Genomic DNA, 17,748 nt, shown 5'->3' on the forward strand with positions numbered 1-17,748 from the left:
CATACCCTTAGTAATCCTCTCCAGGAAATTTGTACTAAAGAATAATTCACAGGAAGAAAAAAATATTTGCTGTATTTATTATTTTACTATTTGTAATATCACAATATTGGCAACAACTCTAAACAACCAACCAGGTAGAAATCATCTAGTTATTATATGAGCATTTACTTAATTAAATATTTTGCACCCATTTAACATGATAAATAAGGAGGTAGTTGTAATTTTGTGAAAAAATGCTTTTTGATATCTGTGAAAAGCTATATATACAACTTGTGTCCCTGTTATGATTGTAACAGTAAAAGGAATATGGATAGAAATTGAAAGCTTTTTTCTTAAAGACTGTTTGAGACTTACTCACTGAATATGCATTGCATTTTAAGGACCCGACTAATATATCTTAAGAACTTTTAAGAAATAAATTTTTAGAAACATGTAAGTTCACTTATAGACCAATTAAAAAACGTATAAAAGATTTCAGGTAAATCAAAAGTCATTTCTCAAGGTGAAATCTCATTATTTGTTTCACAAATATTTGTTTAATTAGCTTGTTTTTGTTCTGATTTAGCTGGGAACGGCGGGTTGACAACATGGGACGTATTTATTATGTTGACCATTTCACAAGAACAACAACATGGCAGAGGCCAACGCTGGAATCCGTCCGGAACTATGAACAGTGGCAGCTACAACGTAGTCAACTTCAAGGAGCAATGCAGCAGTTTAACCAACGATTCATTTATGGGGTGAGCAGCCTGTTGTATAATAAACTTATAAGAATATTCAGTTTTTAACCCTTTCCTGCATATGTCATTAAAGCACTAAAATGAAGGTATGAGTAGGATGGCAACCCAGTTAGTTGTTGCTATTAATAGGTATTATTTTCAGACTTTGTCTGGAGTATTCTGTGTATGTGATCTATTCTTATCTTTCTATAATATCCCAAAGTCCTACCTCCTTTTCTTTTTAATGAAAAAAATTAAAAAGAAGCGAAGACAACTTAAAATTCATGAACAAAAGAGTTGTAAAAATAAGCCCAAGAAGCTTGAAAAGAATTAAAGCAATTATAAATCTAGTACTCCCTTAATTTAGCAGAGCATTTGAAGACTTAGGTCTAAAGGTACCTGACTCTTAAGAGGTTGTACAGAACTAATGATAGAGTTGAATCACTTTTTAACATTTAAAGGTAAAGTTAACCTAATAAATTATTTGGTAATCTGGGAGACTGAAGAAATTTGATTCCTTATAGGATTACACTAAATGTATTATTCTGGCTTTAGAACTATATTATCTTTGGTATAAAAACATGTGTTTTTGGGGGGTCAACAAATGGTTTACATTTTACATACTTTACAGTAGTATTGCAGCAGTAGTGATACATACACTAAAATATATTAATGCTTTCTTTGCTACGCAGTCTTTGGTGCTTGGAATTTCATAATCTTTCAAGTAATAAAGTATCACAGATCTCTTCCCTAAGCAAAGAGAAATAGTCCTTTGAGAAATTTACTTCTTTGTGCCAAACAAGATGGATTTGAGTAATATACAGAACAGGAGAAAACCAACTCTCCAAGAGTTAAGAAAAAGTGGCCCTCTCCATCACTATGTCTTCCTCTCCACTGGTGTCATCCCTATTAGACTATCAGAGTAAAACAACACCATTCATATTCCTATCCTCACTAAGCATTACCTTTTTTCCTTTTCTCCATATTCCTACTTCTTAAACCTCATCATTATAGTGCTTATCAGTCACTGATGCAGACAAATTCACCTTTATCAGCAGCCTTCCTTTCAATCCCTGATTGTATGACTAAGATACCTTTCTTTCACATAACAGTTTCTCCTGCCAATTTCTCTAGACAGATATCACTATATTCCCATTGCGAGTGGTTTTAGAGGTAAACTTAATTTTTGTCTCTTGCCTGCAAAACCCTTCTTTTTATTTTATTTTTTTTTTTCTGTGCTGTTTTATATCTTCCTTTCTTTCTAAATTATAATTACCTTTGGTATGCCTGGCCAGATTTTTTCTAGGTTTGAATGCCTAGCTTGCCAGCCTTCTTTAAAACTAGTTTCCACATGGGTGTCCAGTGGAAACACAATGGGTGTGGAATCAGGCACATCTGGGTTCGAATCCTGGTTCCACAGTTACTTTCTGTATATGACTTTGAGTAAGTGACTTAAACTCATCAAGACTCATTTACTTTATAAAATACATATACATACATATATATACACACACACATACATACACACAACTACTTCAGAGGATTTTTTGGAGAATTCTATAAAGTTCCTAATGTTTGGCACATACTAGATATTTAGAACTGTTAGTTCCCATCTCTTTTCTCCCTCATATCCACAACTGTAAATGTACTCTTTATCTCAATTTCTGGAGCACCTACTATGTGTAATGATTCATTGTAAACTTGTTTAGTACTCAGAGTCTTTGGAACTTATTTTTGAATTACAGCTTTTATCTCATTATCCGTGTTCTTTTTTTTCTCCAATCCAAAATACTCTGAACGATGTCCTGAAATTCTTACTCTTTGTTCTTATTAGAGCAGTTCTAAATTACATAGAATTTAAACAGCCTATTTTAGTTACACTTAACATTACCAAAAATTGTGAACTGCAGTGAATGAATTTAACATTAATACCATCTACTTAAAAAGTAGAGGCTGAGAAAAAGTCTGTTTATTTAGTATATGAAGTGGTCTCTGCCAACCACTGTTGTTCTGACTGTGGTTGCAAGGCAGTAGACTCTCATATATCCAGCATTTTTAATCTCAGAATGGATAGGATTGTTGATGAAACACTGTGTAATGTCTCTTCCTGGCCGGTGGCTTCACTGTGCATGTCCCTCGTTCATCTGTCCAGGGAGAGCCAGTGGAGTAGGCTCGGGTCTTAAAGAATGATGAAAACAGTTTCTTATGCCAAACTTCTCAGACCTGATTTATAACTCAAGCTCAAACCATGTATAGTGTTTCTCCCTGGCCTCCCTACTCTCACTCATTTTCATAATTGTGTTTATCAGGAGCAAGGCCATTTCTTGATAGCTCTATCTTCCAAGAGCATTTAAATCAGAAATGGAATCTCTCTCATATCCTTTAAAACCAGTCAGTTAACCTGGTTTCTGTTAGGTCAGTGACATGGGGGAAAAAAGTAACAAAAGAGACAGTAGTGGAACTGCTCTAGATTGAGATGTGAGATTCAACCAAATGTAATGTGAGGACTTTGCTTATTTGTTAAAATCAGGATCCAAACAATCAGGCATTTAATTACAGGTTAGGTATTAGATGATAACAAAGTTAACATTGATTCTTTGCTAGGTGTGATAAGATATTATGATTATGTAAGAAAATTGTCCACAAATTCTAAAGAGGCAAAATATGTAGGGGTGAAATGATGTTTGATTTTTAATTCAGCAAAGAAGAAGAAAAAGAGAGGTAGATAAAGAAGTGTGGCAAAATGTTGATAATTGTTGAATCTTGGTGCCAGTTATATGGGGTTCATTGTCATGTTTTACTTTTTTGTTTTCTATAATAAAATTATTTTTCTATTTTTTATAATAAATATTTAAATATTTTTCTATTTTTCTATAATAAAAGCAGTTAGATTCTCTTGTTTGTTTAGTTGTCTTACTAAAAAAGAAAGGGCTCAACCAAGACTTAATGAGTGACCGCATACTTATCTCTACTTTATTAACCACACCAAAACATACTCATTAACCCTACACAGAGTCACTATGACTTGTGCTTCTTTTTTTCTAAAGGTTGACTCTTGCTTTCCTTTTATCTTATCTAGTCAAACCTTTCTCTTCATCAATGTGATAATTGCAAACAGAACTTTAAGAAGTCTTTCATACAGTTCTAGGTCCATTAATACCTTCCATATGGAACACTTTCCTTTTACTCATCTGACAGCCTGCTCTATCTGCTCCCTCAACACCATTTTCACAATTCTTTGTATATCCCATGTTCTGTATGTGATCTGTTTTCAAGTTACACATGCAAGACTTTTCTCAGCTATAATATATTTGTCTAATTTTTATAGTACCGATGTAGTAAAATTTGTAGCAAAAAGGAAAAAATGGTCATTTTGGGGGTGAGGATTATATATTTGTGTAATATTTTAATTTCAAATAATTGTAAATGTTAAATAATGTTTGTAAAGGGTTTTTTTTTTTTTAACTTCACCAAAGTATATTGGCATTTATCTATAACCATGCGACACTTCTCTAAGATGTGAACTCCATAAGAGTGTGTTATGTTATACACGGCCGGGGATGGTATATCAGAACTCTGCTTGCTCTCCAATAATCTGTTTTAAGTTGTTAATTTATTTTACCACTTTTTGGTTCTTTTTAGAATCAAGATTTGTTTGCTACATCACAAAATAAAGAATTTGATCCCCTTGGTCCTTTGCCACCTGGATGGGGTAAGTCACATTAGTTTTCTCATCGAATTCTGTTATTTTAAAAATTAGGCATTTGTGGGAGGGTATTCTGCTCTTGCTTGAGTGAATGTCTGAGAAATTTTTGGGGTGTGTTAGTTTAACTCAGGAGTGCCAAATAGGCATTAAATTCCCCAAATGTTCTAAGTTGACTCTTTGATTACAATAAACTTTTATTGGAATTCATAGTTATTTCACTGTTATATTTAAGAATATTGATCACTCAGCAATAAAAAAGGAATGGACTATTGATACACACAACAATCTGGATGGACCTCAGGGGCATTATGCTTAGTGAAGGAAGTCAGTCTCAAAAGGTTATATACTGTGTTATTCAATTTATATAATATTCTCAAAATGACAAAACTAGAGATGGAGACAGATTAGTAGTTGTCAGGAAACAGGGTAGGTGGGAGGTGGGTATAAATACAAGAGGTAATATAAGGGGGTTCTTATGTGATGATGAAACAGTTCTATATCTTGATTGTGGTGGTGATTACATGAATCTATACATGGGATAAAAGTGCATAGAACTATACATTCATGTAAATGAATTCAGCTTTAAAAAGTGGTGAAAAGTGAACAGAGTCTGTAGTTAATAGTAAAGTAGCATTGTCAGTTTCCTGATTTTGGTATTTTACTATAACTATATAAGATGTCACCATTAGAAGAAACTGGTTGAAGCATACATGAGACTCTGTACAGTTTTTACAACATCTTGTAAGTAATAATTATTTCAAAAATAAAAAGCTTTAAAAATATTGTAATCACATTGGTTCTTCTAAAACAAGTTCAGAGTTTGGTTGAGTTGGCATTACCTAAAAGAACAGTATAAGGAGAACATGAAAGAGTGGCAATTTGGTGCTCTACACTGTGGAGCACATGAGTATGTTGTTATTGGATACATTTGGTATCTTAGTTACTAAAACTTTGTTAACAGACTTTAAGATGGGCCTACCTTACCAGGTTCTGTTTTATAGTGTTATGTAATAGTCATAACACTGTAGTAAGGTTCCAGAATAAAGATGGCAATATAGAAACAGTTTTGCATGGAAGCAAAAGAGAATATAGAAAATGCAAAACAGCAAAGCCGAGCCAGTTATGGAACCAGGTGGAGTTTTATCTTAGAGTTACACATATTTCATAATATTGGGGGTAAATTCAGAAAGTGACATTTCTAGAGTCATGTTGGAAAACATTGGTCCCCAAGATAGATTGCTCTAGCACTACTGAGTAATGGAGGAAAAAATTGACATGTCAAGATCACATGAATCTGGGCAATAAATGATATTGGCTGTATAAGCCTTTGTCTGAGAAATCCCATTGCTCTTTTATTAAAGTTATTTATCCTCAAAATATTCCTGTGAGTCAAAAAGGTAAAGAAAAAAAAAACATGTGTTAGGCCATACTTATAACTGTTATTGTTACTAGCTTGTAACAAAGGGAGGATATAAGAAAATTATGAATTTCTGTCTTCAACATAGCCTGGCATTTGGGAGGTAAGGAGTCTTCTGGCTCTATTGGAGCCCCAGAGTGGTTAGAGTATGGTTGGTATAAAGTACTTTAGAAGAGGGGATGTTGCCCTTATGTTGCAAATTGAACCTGACCTCTTAGATTGAATTCTCTGATGTGGATGCTTTTCCCAGCTTTATTTCTAGAGTTGTTGTACAAGGGTACTTCAAAAAGTTTGTGAATAGATTTGTATTATTTTTCAATTCTATTTTTTCAGGAACTTTCTGAAGTACCCTCATATATCTGTGCAACAGAGGGAGAAATTGAAGCACTAAAGTGATATATTTGAAGGTCTTGTATTTATCCTCTTAATTTTATCACAGAAAAACTGTGACCATTTTACTCCTTCTCTGGAGTAGCTGTAGGAAAAAAAATGCCTCTTGCTCATAGAAATCTGAATTGTGGGCTATGTTGACTCTATTAGAAAAGTTTTTCCTGCAAGCTGGTCCTTGCGTTCTGTATTTATCATTTTCCTCATCATCCAGATCTTTGTCATTTTTACTTTAGCCAACAACACTTTCCTAAAATACTGACTCTAAAGACCTAGTTTATCCAGGTTATTAGCTTCTTGCCCTGCTGTTTTATAGTCTGTGTATTTTTAGGTTTCACATTCCTGAAGTTGAAGTGGTGCCTTCTTCCAAAATGAGTTCATGATTATCCTACTACTTGAGCTGAGCTCTGCTTTATGACTCTTGGCCTTCAGGGCATATGCCTTATTTGTGGAACCAGTGATAATACTGGTACTGTATCAGATGAAGAGAACCACCCCTCAAGATTGACCCAGGAAATAGAATCCCAGCTGACAGCCTGTGTTTTCATTTGGAGATTGACAGCATTATTTTTGTGACTCTATATATTTAATTCCAACTTCATCACTCTTTCAGATTGTTATATGTTAAGACTAGACCACCTTATAAGCTTATAAAACCACATTATAAACTGACAGTGAAGAATTTTTAACACATACACACTATGAAAGCTAGAGAACCAAAATGCTTTTGGTTTAACAATGTAGTCTAATAGGGCTTTGTATATAGCTAGTTTACCTATCAAGTATAAAAATATTTTCCTAGTTGTTGTGAAAGAATACATGCAACAGCAAGAAACTTGTTTTTACTGTTTTGTTCATCAAGTCAGGAAGTGTTCTGATGTGCATTCAGGTTTGATGTTCAGTAATTTCAGTATTGTTTATCATGTGAATTTTTTTTTTTTTTGACATATCAGCTCTATAGCCACAGTATTTCCTGTCATTAAGTAGATGAGCCCTCAGGTTGCAAGTGTTCACTTTAAGATTTTTCTGTTTTTCAAGCCTCTTCTAAGCAATGCTGGTATCAGCAGTCTATACTTAGAACGTACATGGGGAAATCTTCCCTCATGTTAGCTTCTGAAGGGAAAATCTCTAGCCCTAAAATCTGAACTCACATGGCATACAAAAGATGAATATGCTCAACTATGCACTTTAGGGTATTATTTTTAGGTTATAAAGGTTATTTTTAAAAAATTATTTGGATACTTATTTTTAAACAAGAAAGATAATTCTAGATTCTGCAAATATATTAAATTTTTAAAATGTAATTTGACTGCCGAGACATGAACTTACCTTCCTATCATTTAACAAATGTAAGATGTGGCACTATAATATAGGTGCTTATTTTTGCTTCAGAGACAGCCATGTAGTTGGTAACATGTTTCTGCACTGAAAATGCCTTGATCAGTGAATCATATGTTAATATTCAAAGTGTCACAAGATCCAGAGTCCTGTTTTTCTGTGTATTGTGCACAGCTGGAGTTCTCTTTCCATTTTAGGCTCAGCTGATATAGAAAGCAGCTGAGATTTCATGAGCAGTGTACATCCATTTGTAACCCATAACCTCATTACTACTTGATTATGGAATCAGTGCTGGAAATATAGTTAAATGTTACTAAATACTAACTTGACAAGGCTCTGATTTGGCCTAAGACTCATCCTGTTTAAAGAAAGATCCAAAGGATCTAAATGTTATTTGAAAAATAGGTATCAATTTTTCAAACCATAAGAAATTAGCTTTGTCAACATGGATAAAGCTTAAAATTTTATTTGGGGGAGAAAAGTATTTTTTTGTTTGAAAATTGCTAATTCTTAGAAAATATGCTTTTTTTAAAAGTTCAGGCCCATTCTGTAATCTTTAATACATGAATTACTTATTTTGAGACATTTTGGCCAAATAAAAAAATTCAAATATAGGAAGAATACCATCTTTTTAAGGATGGGACTCTTTTGGTAATGGAGCAGAGAAATCAGTAGTTCAAAGATAGCAGAACTTAATATTAAAATTTCAAAGATATTTGATTTGGTTATTAAAAGAGAAAATGATATCCACATATTTTCTAACTCTTAATATGGAAAGCTCTGGAAAGCAGAGGAAATATTGTAGAATGAGAGCAAAAAAACAAGGAGAATCTTAAAGCAAAAGCAGGTGGAACAAGTAGTAGCTTTGGATCAAGTAATTAGAGCACTGAGCCGTGCTGCCCAGGCCTTGTGTAGAAAGTTACTACACTATATATATTTAGAATTTTGGAACTGGGTATATTAAGAAATAGGATATATTAAAAAAAAAAAAACAGTCTTTCTTAGTAGAACGATGCCTAGAATGTTCCAAAGAAATAATTAAGTAATATTCCCCAATTATATTTTAAGAAATGAGATGGTGTGGTATGGAAAAAATTGCTGAGTGGAGACCTGTTTCTATCTTATTTCTGTTATTTAATTGTGAGGTTTCAGGTAGGTCCCTCAACCTGTTTGAGTTTTCTTATCTTCAGGGTAAAAATAAAATCACTTACCCCATGGGGCTATTAAGAATAAAATAAGCTTTTTTGTGAAAAGCTAAATAACTATTAATTATTCTTTCTGCTCTTGACTGGATTGAGCAGAAAGTCAGGCAGTACATTGTGAGTTAAGTCAATTTAGCTTCTAGGATATAATGATATTTCTATAACTTTAATAAGTATGTATTTAATAGTTAAAGAATAAATTAAACCTTTTAAAGTTGTGATTAAACTACCAAATCAGCAACACAGTGACAATTGGGCAGATGTTTTTATTTGAGGAAGAAGACTGTGCCAACACTGTTTTGCTTTTTTTTTTTAAATAAAGAGAAGAGAACGGACAGCAATGGTAGAGTGTACTTTGTCAACCACAACACTCGAATTACGCAATGGGAAGACCCCAGAAGTCAAGGGTAAGCACTTTTAGTTACTAGTGTATTTATAACCTCTTAAAGATTATACCTTATTTCTGACTCAGTTATGAAGCGAATCAAAGTTACGTATTCTTTCTCCAAAGACCTTAAATATTAACCACCTGCATACTTTGGAAAGAGAAAAAATGATACCATTACTTTTATATAAATGGAAAACTTGAGAGTATAGGAAACTCACTGGTACATGAGAATACACTTTTGTATTCAAAGTATTCACTTATATATATATTTATTATTAATAAGACCAGCTTAGTAATTCTAAAGCCAGTTTTCTTAACCTGGGATCACTGGATAAAATTCAGGGCATGTGATTTCCTTCCATTGTGAATGTAGGCTACAGCCTAGCAGAATTAGCAATGCCCATGACTTTGCCATCAGTAGAAAGCACAGGTTTTTGTTATATCATTCTGTAGTTGTTGCAGATATCTCAAAATATTGTTTACACACATCATTATAAGAACTTGCTAATTAATGTATTAATAGACACATTATCACAAGTTTGTCTTTTTATGTTTTGGTAACCTATATATACAATTACTTATATATTTGTAACATTATATAATGGTATATGTATCAGTTTGCTAGGGCCACCTTAAGGTATCACAAATGGAGTGGCCTAAACAACAGAAATTTATCTTACAGTTCTGGAGGTTAGAAGTTTGAGATCAAGGTATCAGCAGGGCCATGCCTCCTCTGAAGGCACTACAGAAGGATCTGTTCCAGGCCTCTTTCCTAGCTTCTTAGAGTTCTTTGGCATGTGGCAGCATGACTCCAATCTTCACACGGCATTCATTTTTTGTGCATGTGTCTCTGTGTTCAAATTTCTTCTTTTTATAAGAATACCAGTCCTATAGGATTAGTGGCCCACCATACTCCAGTATGACCTCATCTTTTCTTTTTTGTTTAACAAATATCCATCTTGGTTAAACCATTTTTAAAAATTTATTTATTTTATTTTTTAAAAAATTATTTTTTTATATTCAAAGATGTTGCAGAGCAATGGGAGAGGCAGGTGACTTCATCTTAACTAATACATCTGCAAAGACGATGTTTCCAAATAAGGTCACATTCTGAGATATGGGGGGCTAGGACTTAACATATGCATTTGGGGTTTGGGGATGGGGATACAGTTGAATCCATAACAGTCTGCGATACTGTGCATTTATCAGACCGACAGAGGGTTCCATTCTGCAAGGAATTTGGCAAACTGTACAATCAGAGAGTACAGTCCTCCACAAGACTGCCCTCACTTCAGACATCAGCCACAAGCTCAGGGGTTACGGTCCTCCCAGGACCTCTCTCACATCAGGTCAACTGTCTACAAATTTTGGGGGCCCCACAACCACCCTCAGGTGTGATAATTCACTAGAAATACACAGAATTTACTGAAACCTATTATACTTACAGTCACATTTATTATAGGGAAAGGATACAAATTAGAACCAGCAGAAGGAAAACATGTTTTGGGTAGAGTCTGGGAGGGTTCCATACACCCAGCATTGATGTGGAACAATTCACATTGATATCCAGATTTTTTTAATTTCTGGTATCCAGATTTTTTATTGGGGCTTGATCACATATGGCCCTCCTCGCTAATCCTGTGTCTTTAGCTCTTCCTAGGGGTTTGGGCTAATGCTGTTAGTCTATAATCCCTCCAGAGGTTGGAACTGATGTGGCATGTTCCAAAGCCTCCATCATAAATCATATTGTTGACTGTCCAGTAGTCAAAACCCTCAGGCAGACAAAGACACTCCTAACACGAAAGACATTCCAGGGTCCTAAAGATCACCACCCAGTAGCTGAGGGCAAAGGCCCGATCTCTCTTTGGGAGTGATTAATTCTTCGCTGCACATATTCCATGGCTCAAAAATTTTAATAACTTCTGTTCTAAAGATATGCTTTAAATTTAAAATATCTTTCTGGCTACCAAGAAATGAAAATTTTTTTTATGGAGTTATTGTATTTAACTTAAATGTATTCAATTTCAGAAAAGCAAGAATTAAGAATTTCAAAAGTTTAATATTTAAAATTCCTTTTTCAGATAGATTTGAACAAGTCACCTTTCTCTAATTTGCTGCTATTTTTCCCCCTTGGACCTTTAAAGTTTTGGAGCTAAAGTCGAATCATATTTTAACAATACAAATGATTTAGTTGTATCTAATTTGTTTTGTTTTCAAAGCAACTTCTTATTGTGAGCCTTCCTTGCAAGTATAATTACAACAAATGAGAAACCTCTTTTTTACATTTTTGGTAGTCTGTTTTATCTGACATTTGTATTCAGTTACGTGAATGTAGCTAAATATTCTTAACCTTTTGACGTAGTTTACAAAATATGATTTTAGGCAATGATTTCCAGCCCTTTGTTCTTCTGAAGTACACTTGAGCATAACACTCCCAATAGCAATAATGGCTCCCTACAACAGTGAGCCTAAATACCTCCAAACCCTCCCTTTCTTCCTTTCTTTTTCTCTCTCTTTTTTTTTTTTTTTTTGGCAGCTGGCCAGTACAGGGATTGAATGCTGGGCTTTGGTGTTCTCAGCACCACACTACTCTAACTATCTGAGCTAACTAGCCAAACCACCAGATGAGAAAATTGAAACTGTCAAATAGAAAAAAATGAACTGGCACATATGGATAAACTTTGCAACATTTCTTACACCTAACCAACTAAAAGACAGGCTGCCATTATGTTAGAATATACAAATAAAGACTGCAAAGGAAGTATTCAATAGTTCCGTACTCATTCTAGTGTAATATTTTTGTACGCTATTTTATTTACTATTTTCCTAAAAATAAAATTCTTAGATTCACTAGTAAGCAATTTTGAATATTTATGTTAATGCTTCAGTTATTTTAATATATAAAAAATTAAAATTAAGTCATTTATATAAATCATTATTTCCTTATGATCTAGTTTTTGTTCTAAGACTCGTAATATTTGCAAGGTGGGAAGTCGTTGCCAAACACACAAGCTGAAACACATAAAAGACTGACCTATAAGTGGTAGGAAGAGTAGTAATAGTTACAGTTTGAGGGCTTACTGTGCTAAACTTTTTACTTGTCTTATTTATTCCTCATACAGTCTTATTACATAAACACAGCTATATTTATTTTATGGATAAAGAAACTGAAGTTTAGAGAGATTAAGCACTTGCTTAGGGTTACAGAGTTTTCCAGGTATAAAGACAAGTATTAAGGAAATGGATGGGAATACTACATAAAGAACAGTTCAGTTGCTGTAATAGAAAAATAATAGAAAGATTCAGGACAAAGAGAAAGGCTTCACTTGGAGGTGTGACAGATCATGGAAAGGGAAATAATGAGTAGTCATACACTATGAAGTCACAGGGTTCATTGAAGGGAGTTGGAGGTTTGGCTCCAGAGATAAATCTGAAAGAGATCTTTGAGGCCACAGTATAGAGGCTGAGTGAGTGCTAGATGGAGAAGTTTAGATCTCAACTGGTAGTGGTGGAACACTGTTAGCCCTTTAAAGAGAGAACTAATTTGATGAGATCTTGTTTAGAAATCAACTCTGTCAGCAATATCACTATAATAGTAAAACCAGAGTGAGACTAAAGACAGGAAAACCAGTTAGGTGACTGTTAGGAAAGTTTAGGAGAGAGAAGAATAAAGCCCAGAGTAAGAGTGGTGTTGGGGATTGAAAATGGGGATGAACAGGAAGACTTCTAAGGCAGAATGGGCAAAGCTTGGTTACCAGGAGATTTTTAGGATAGGTTATTAGATAGATGGGGAACATAGGCCAATTAGATGGGAGAAGACTCTCAGTGGTTGGTGGACTTGTTATATTTAACATGTTTGTAGGATGTCCAGATAAAGATGTCTAGTACAAAGATGTCTAGTACACAACTTAAAATACTGGACTAAATGGTTTTTTATAAGATTTCCACTACTTGTATAGGTATTTTTAGTTTCTGTACTTGGCAGACAAGCAGCTCTTTAATATTTTTGTTTATATTTTTCCCGATTTTTGTAGTCAATTAAATGAAAAGCCCTTACCTGAAGGCTGGGAAATGAGATTCACAGTGGACGGAATTCCATATTTTGTGGACCACAATAGAAGAACAACCACCTATATAGATCCCCGCACAGGAAAATCTGCCCTGTAAGTTTTCTAAGTCTTGTAGATTAAAAGTAAAATCTAATTCCTTGGATTTTGATATAACGATCTGAACTAACTAGCAAGGAGTGGAAGGGAAGTCTTACTTTTTCTTGAGTTGGCTTGCCAGTAGGTCTCTGCTCACTAAATATTTTGCATTTCCATCTCCCTCCTGAATGTTTTATCTTAGAGTCTTCATATTTGTTACCATCTGTTCACACAGCATTAAATGAAAACTGTTTAAAAATTATTAATACAGTACTTTTTAATAATTAGTACCTGTTTTCTTTCATTCCCATTACCTTTTTAACTTTAAAAGCTCCCATTACTTTTTTTCTCCTCATTTCTGAAAAGTAAGTTTTTATTTTGTTGATTTGCTTAATGTTTTATTTGGAGCTTTTTTATTGTGGTAAAATATATATAACATAAAGCTTCCTATTTTAACCATTTTTACATGTACAGTTCATTGGCATAAAGTACATTCACATCTGTTTTCATCATCCCATACTGAAACTCTACCCATTAAACAATAACTCCTCCTATCCCCCTCCCTCCAGCCAGACCTGGTAAACACTATTCTTTCTATTAATTTGATTACTGTATGTGCCTCATATTAGTGGAATCATACAATATTTGTCCTTTTGTGTTTTATTTTACTAAGCATCCTGTCTTCATGGTTTATTCACGTTGTAGTATATGTCAAAATTTCATTCCTTTTTAGGGCTAAATAATATTCCAGTGTACGTACAGTTGACCCTTGAACAACATAAGTTTAAACTGCACAGATTTTATATGCAGATTTTTTTCAATAAATATATTCGAAAATTTTTTGGAGAATTTCTTCAATTATTTGACTCGCAGACCAACTGCGTAGCCTAGAAATATAAAAAAAATTAAGATAACAACCACAATTACTTGAAGTTGATACGACAAGCAAACAGAAAGGACATTGTTGGGGGGGAGGGGGGGAGGGAGAAGGGAGGGAGGTTTTGGTGATGGGGAACAATAATCAGCCACAATGTATATCGACAAAATAAAATTAAAAAATAAAAATAAAAAAAATAAAAATTAAAAAATTAAGATATGTCATGAAAGCATAAAATGTATGTAGATACTAGTCTATTTTATCATTTACTACCCGAAAATATACACAAATCTGTTATAACAAGTTGAAATTTATAAAAATTCATGAGGTACTACAGGTAGTACATGGCCCCATTTGCTGTCAAGAGAAATGTAAACAAACATAAAGATGCAGTATTAAATCATAACTGCATAAAATTAACTGTAATACATATTGTACTACTGTACTAATTTTATAATCACTTCCCGTTGCTATTGTGGTGAGCTCAAGTGTCGTATCTGCTGAAAACACTGAGTGACGCTAATTAACTCTGTGAGCAGTTAGACTTTCCAGTAAATTGCATGTCCCAGTAAAAAGTGATCTCTCAAGGTCTTTTTTTACTTCCTTATGATTTTCTTAATAACAATTTCTTTTCTCTAGCTTACTTTATTGTTAGAATACAATATATAATGCATATAACATACAAAATAGGTATTAGTCAACTGTTTATGTAATTGGTAAGGCTTCCAGTCAAGAGTAGGCTATTAGTAGTTAAGTTTGGGGGGATTCAAAAGTTATATTTTTCACTGTGTAGGGGGTTAGTGCCCCTAACCCCCATGTTGTTCAAGAGTCTACTGTATATACCACATTTTGTCTACTCTTGGCCTTTTACACTGTCTCCATTTTTTGGCTAGTGTAAATAATGCTGCTGTGAATATTGGTATACAAATATCTGTTTGCATCACTGCTTTCACTTCTTTCATATGTATACCTAGGAGCAGAATCACTGGAACAAGTGGTTATTCTATTTTTTGAAGAACTATCATACTATTTTCCATAGCAGCTATACCATTTTACATTCCCATGAGCAGTGCAGAAGGATTTCAGTTTCTCCATATCCTTGTCAACTCTTGTTTTCTTCTGTTTTCTGATAATGGCCATCCTAATGGGTATGAAGTGGTATCTCTGTGTGTTTTTTGCATTATTTGCATTTTTCTAATTATTTGTGATGTTGAGTATCTTTTCATGTGCTTATTGGCGTTTTGTATATATTCTTTGGAGAAATGTCTATTCAAGTCCTTTGCTCATTTTTAATCAGGTTGTTTTCTTGTTGAGTTTTAGGAGTTCTCTATATATTCTGGATATTAATCCCTTATCAGATATCTGATTTGCAAATATTTTCCTGTGGGTTGCCTTTTTACTTTGGATAGTGTCCTTCGATGCACAAAAGTTTTAAATTTTGATGAAGTCAGATTTGTCTTTTTTAAAATTTTGTTACCTGTACCTTTGGTGTCAAATCCAAGAAATCATTGCAAAATCCAGTATCATGAAACTTTTCCCCTAAGTTTTATTCTGAGAGTTTTACAGTTTTAGCTCTTACATTTAGGTCTTTGATCTATTTTGGGTCAATTTTTGTATATGGTTTTGGGTATGGGTCCAATTTTGTTCTATCTGGTTTTCCTAGCATCATTTGTTGAGACTGTCCTTTCCTCATGTCAAAAAACATTTGACCATATATGCAAGGGTTTGTTCTGGTCTTTCTGTATTATTCTGTTGGTTTATATGTCTGTCTTTATGCCAGTATCACACAGTTTTTGAATACTGTAGCTTTTGTAGCAAGTTTTAAAATCAAGAAATTTGTGTCCTCCAACTTTGATCTACTTTTTAAAGATTGTTTTGGCTATTCAGGATCCTCTAAGATTCCATATGAATTTTATAATGAATTTTTTTATTTCTGCAAAAAATGTTATTGGGATTTTGATAGGGATTGCAATGAATCTGTAATTTGCTTTGGATGTTATGGCTATCTTAACAATATTGTCTTCCATTCCATGAACATAAATATCTTTCTATTTATTTGTGTCGTCTCTAATTTCTTTTAGCAGTGTTTGGTACTTTTTACTGTACAAGTCTTTCACCCCCTTGGTTACATTAATTCCTAACTATTTTGGTTCTTTTTGATGCTATTGTAAATGGAATTGTTGTCTTAATTTCCTTTTCAGATTGTTCATTGTTAGTATATAGAAATGGAACTGGTAATTGTATGTTGACTTCATATCTTGCTACTTTGCTGAATTTGTTTAGTCTAACACTCTGGGATCTTTAGTGTTTTCTACATATAATATATCATCTGCAAACAGATAATTTTACTTAAATGGACAAATTCCTTGAAAGATACAAGTCACCAAAATGGACACAGGAAGAAATAGTAAATCTGAATACTCCTGTATCTGGCATAGAAATTGAATTCATAACTAAAGAATTTCCCACAAAAAAAAAAAACTCTGGCCTAGATGGCTTTACTGGTAAATTTTATCAAACTTATGTCATAAATATCATCAATCCTATTTATATTCTTTCATAAAATGCTAGAGGTGGGAACACTTCTTGACTCATTTTATGAGGCTCCTATTACCCTGATACCAAAATCAGATAAGAGTAGTATAAGAAAAGAAAATTACTCATATTTCTATGAAAATAGGTGTAAAAATTCTTAACAAAATAATGGCACATTGAATCAAGCCAGATATAAAAATGATGTTATGCTGTCATCAAGTGGAGTTTATCCCAGTAATGCAAGGTTGGTTTAATATACAAAAATCAATCAGTGTAATTCACTATATTAATAGAGTAAAGGAGAAAAATCATATAATCATTTCACAAAAGTTTTTGACAAAATACAACGCAAGTTTATGATAAACTCTCAGCTCCCTTGGAAACTTTCTTACCTGAAAAAAGGTATTTGTGAAAAACCTATAGCCAACATCATACTTAATGAAGAAATAATCCATAAGACCCAGAATAAGGCAAGGATATCTACCATTGCTACTTTCATTCAACATTGTATTGGTAGTCCTAGCTTATGCAATGAGATGACAGAAAGAAATAAAAGATATATAGATTGGAAAGAAAAATGTAAAACGTATTTTTTTCCTCATACAGGTAACATAATTGTATATATAGAAAATCCTAAGGAATCTATGAAAAACTACTAGAATTAATAAAGTGAATTTAACAGTGTCATAGGATACAAAGTCAATATACAAAATCAATTGTAGTTCTACATTGAAATGCACTGAACATTTAGAAAAGAAGTTAAAAATAGTCTAGGAGAAAAAGTAGGTAATCCAGTGGTATGGAAGTCCGGGGCTACCTGGGAAGCACCATGGTATCATTAGTGATCTAGGTTTTTTCCTTTCTGTTCTACCACTCAAGTGCCTGGTCTCCATCCTCAAGGTCACCTCATGATCTGTGACAGCTGCTGAAACTTCAGCTATCAGAGTCACACTCTAGGCTGGAAAATGGAGAAAGGGTGAGCTGGAATGAAAAAAGAAAAAATCCCTTGTCAGATATCTCAGCTCTCTTTAAAA

The 17,748-nt window shown here is 33.6% G+C and overlaps 1 protein-coding gene across 1 annotated transcript in view; it reads left to right on the forward strand.

Moving 5' to 3' along the window:
* ITCH (itchy E3 ubiquitin protein ligase) overlaps nucleotides 1-17,748 on the forward strand; it is a 120,635-nt gene that overhangs the window by 78,766 nt on the left and 24,121 nt on the right. The window contains exons 11-14 of the mRNA XM_063090376.1: nucleotides 566-740; nucleotides 4,362-4,431; nucleotides 9,092-9,176; nucleotides 13,192-13,320. Of these exons, the coding sequence (XP_062946446.1) occupies nucleotides 566-740; nucleotides 4,362-4,431; nucleotides 9,092-9,176; nucleotides 13,192-13,320 (459 nt within the window). The remainder of the gene's footprint in view (nucleotides 1-565; nucleotides 741-4,361; nucleotides 4,432-9,091; nucleotides 9,177-13,191; nucleotides 13,321-17,748) is intronic.

This window comes from Cynocephalus volans, chromosome 1, assembly GCF_027409185.1.
Source record: "Cynocephalus volans isolate mCynVol1 chromosome 1, mCynVol1.pri, whole genome shotgun sequence".
NCBI classification, from domain to species: domain Eukaryota; kingdom Metazoa; phylum Chordata; class Mammalia; order Dermoptera; family Cynocephalidae; genus Cynocephalus; species Cynocephalus volans.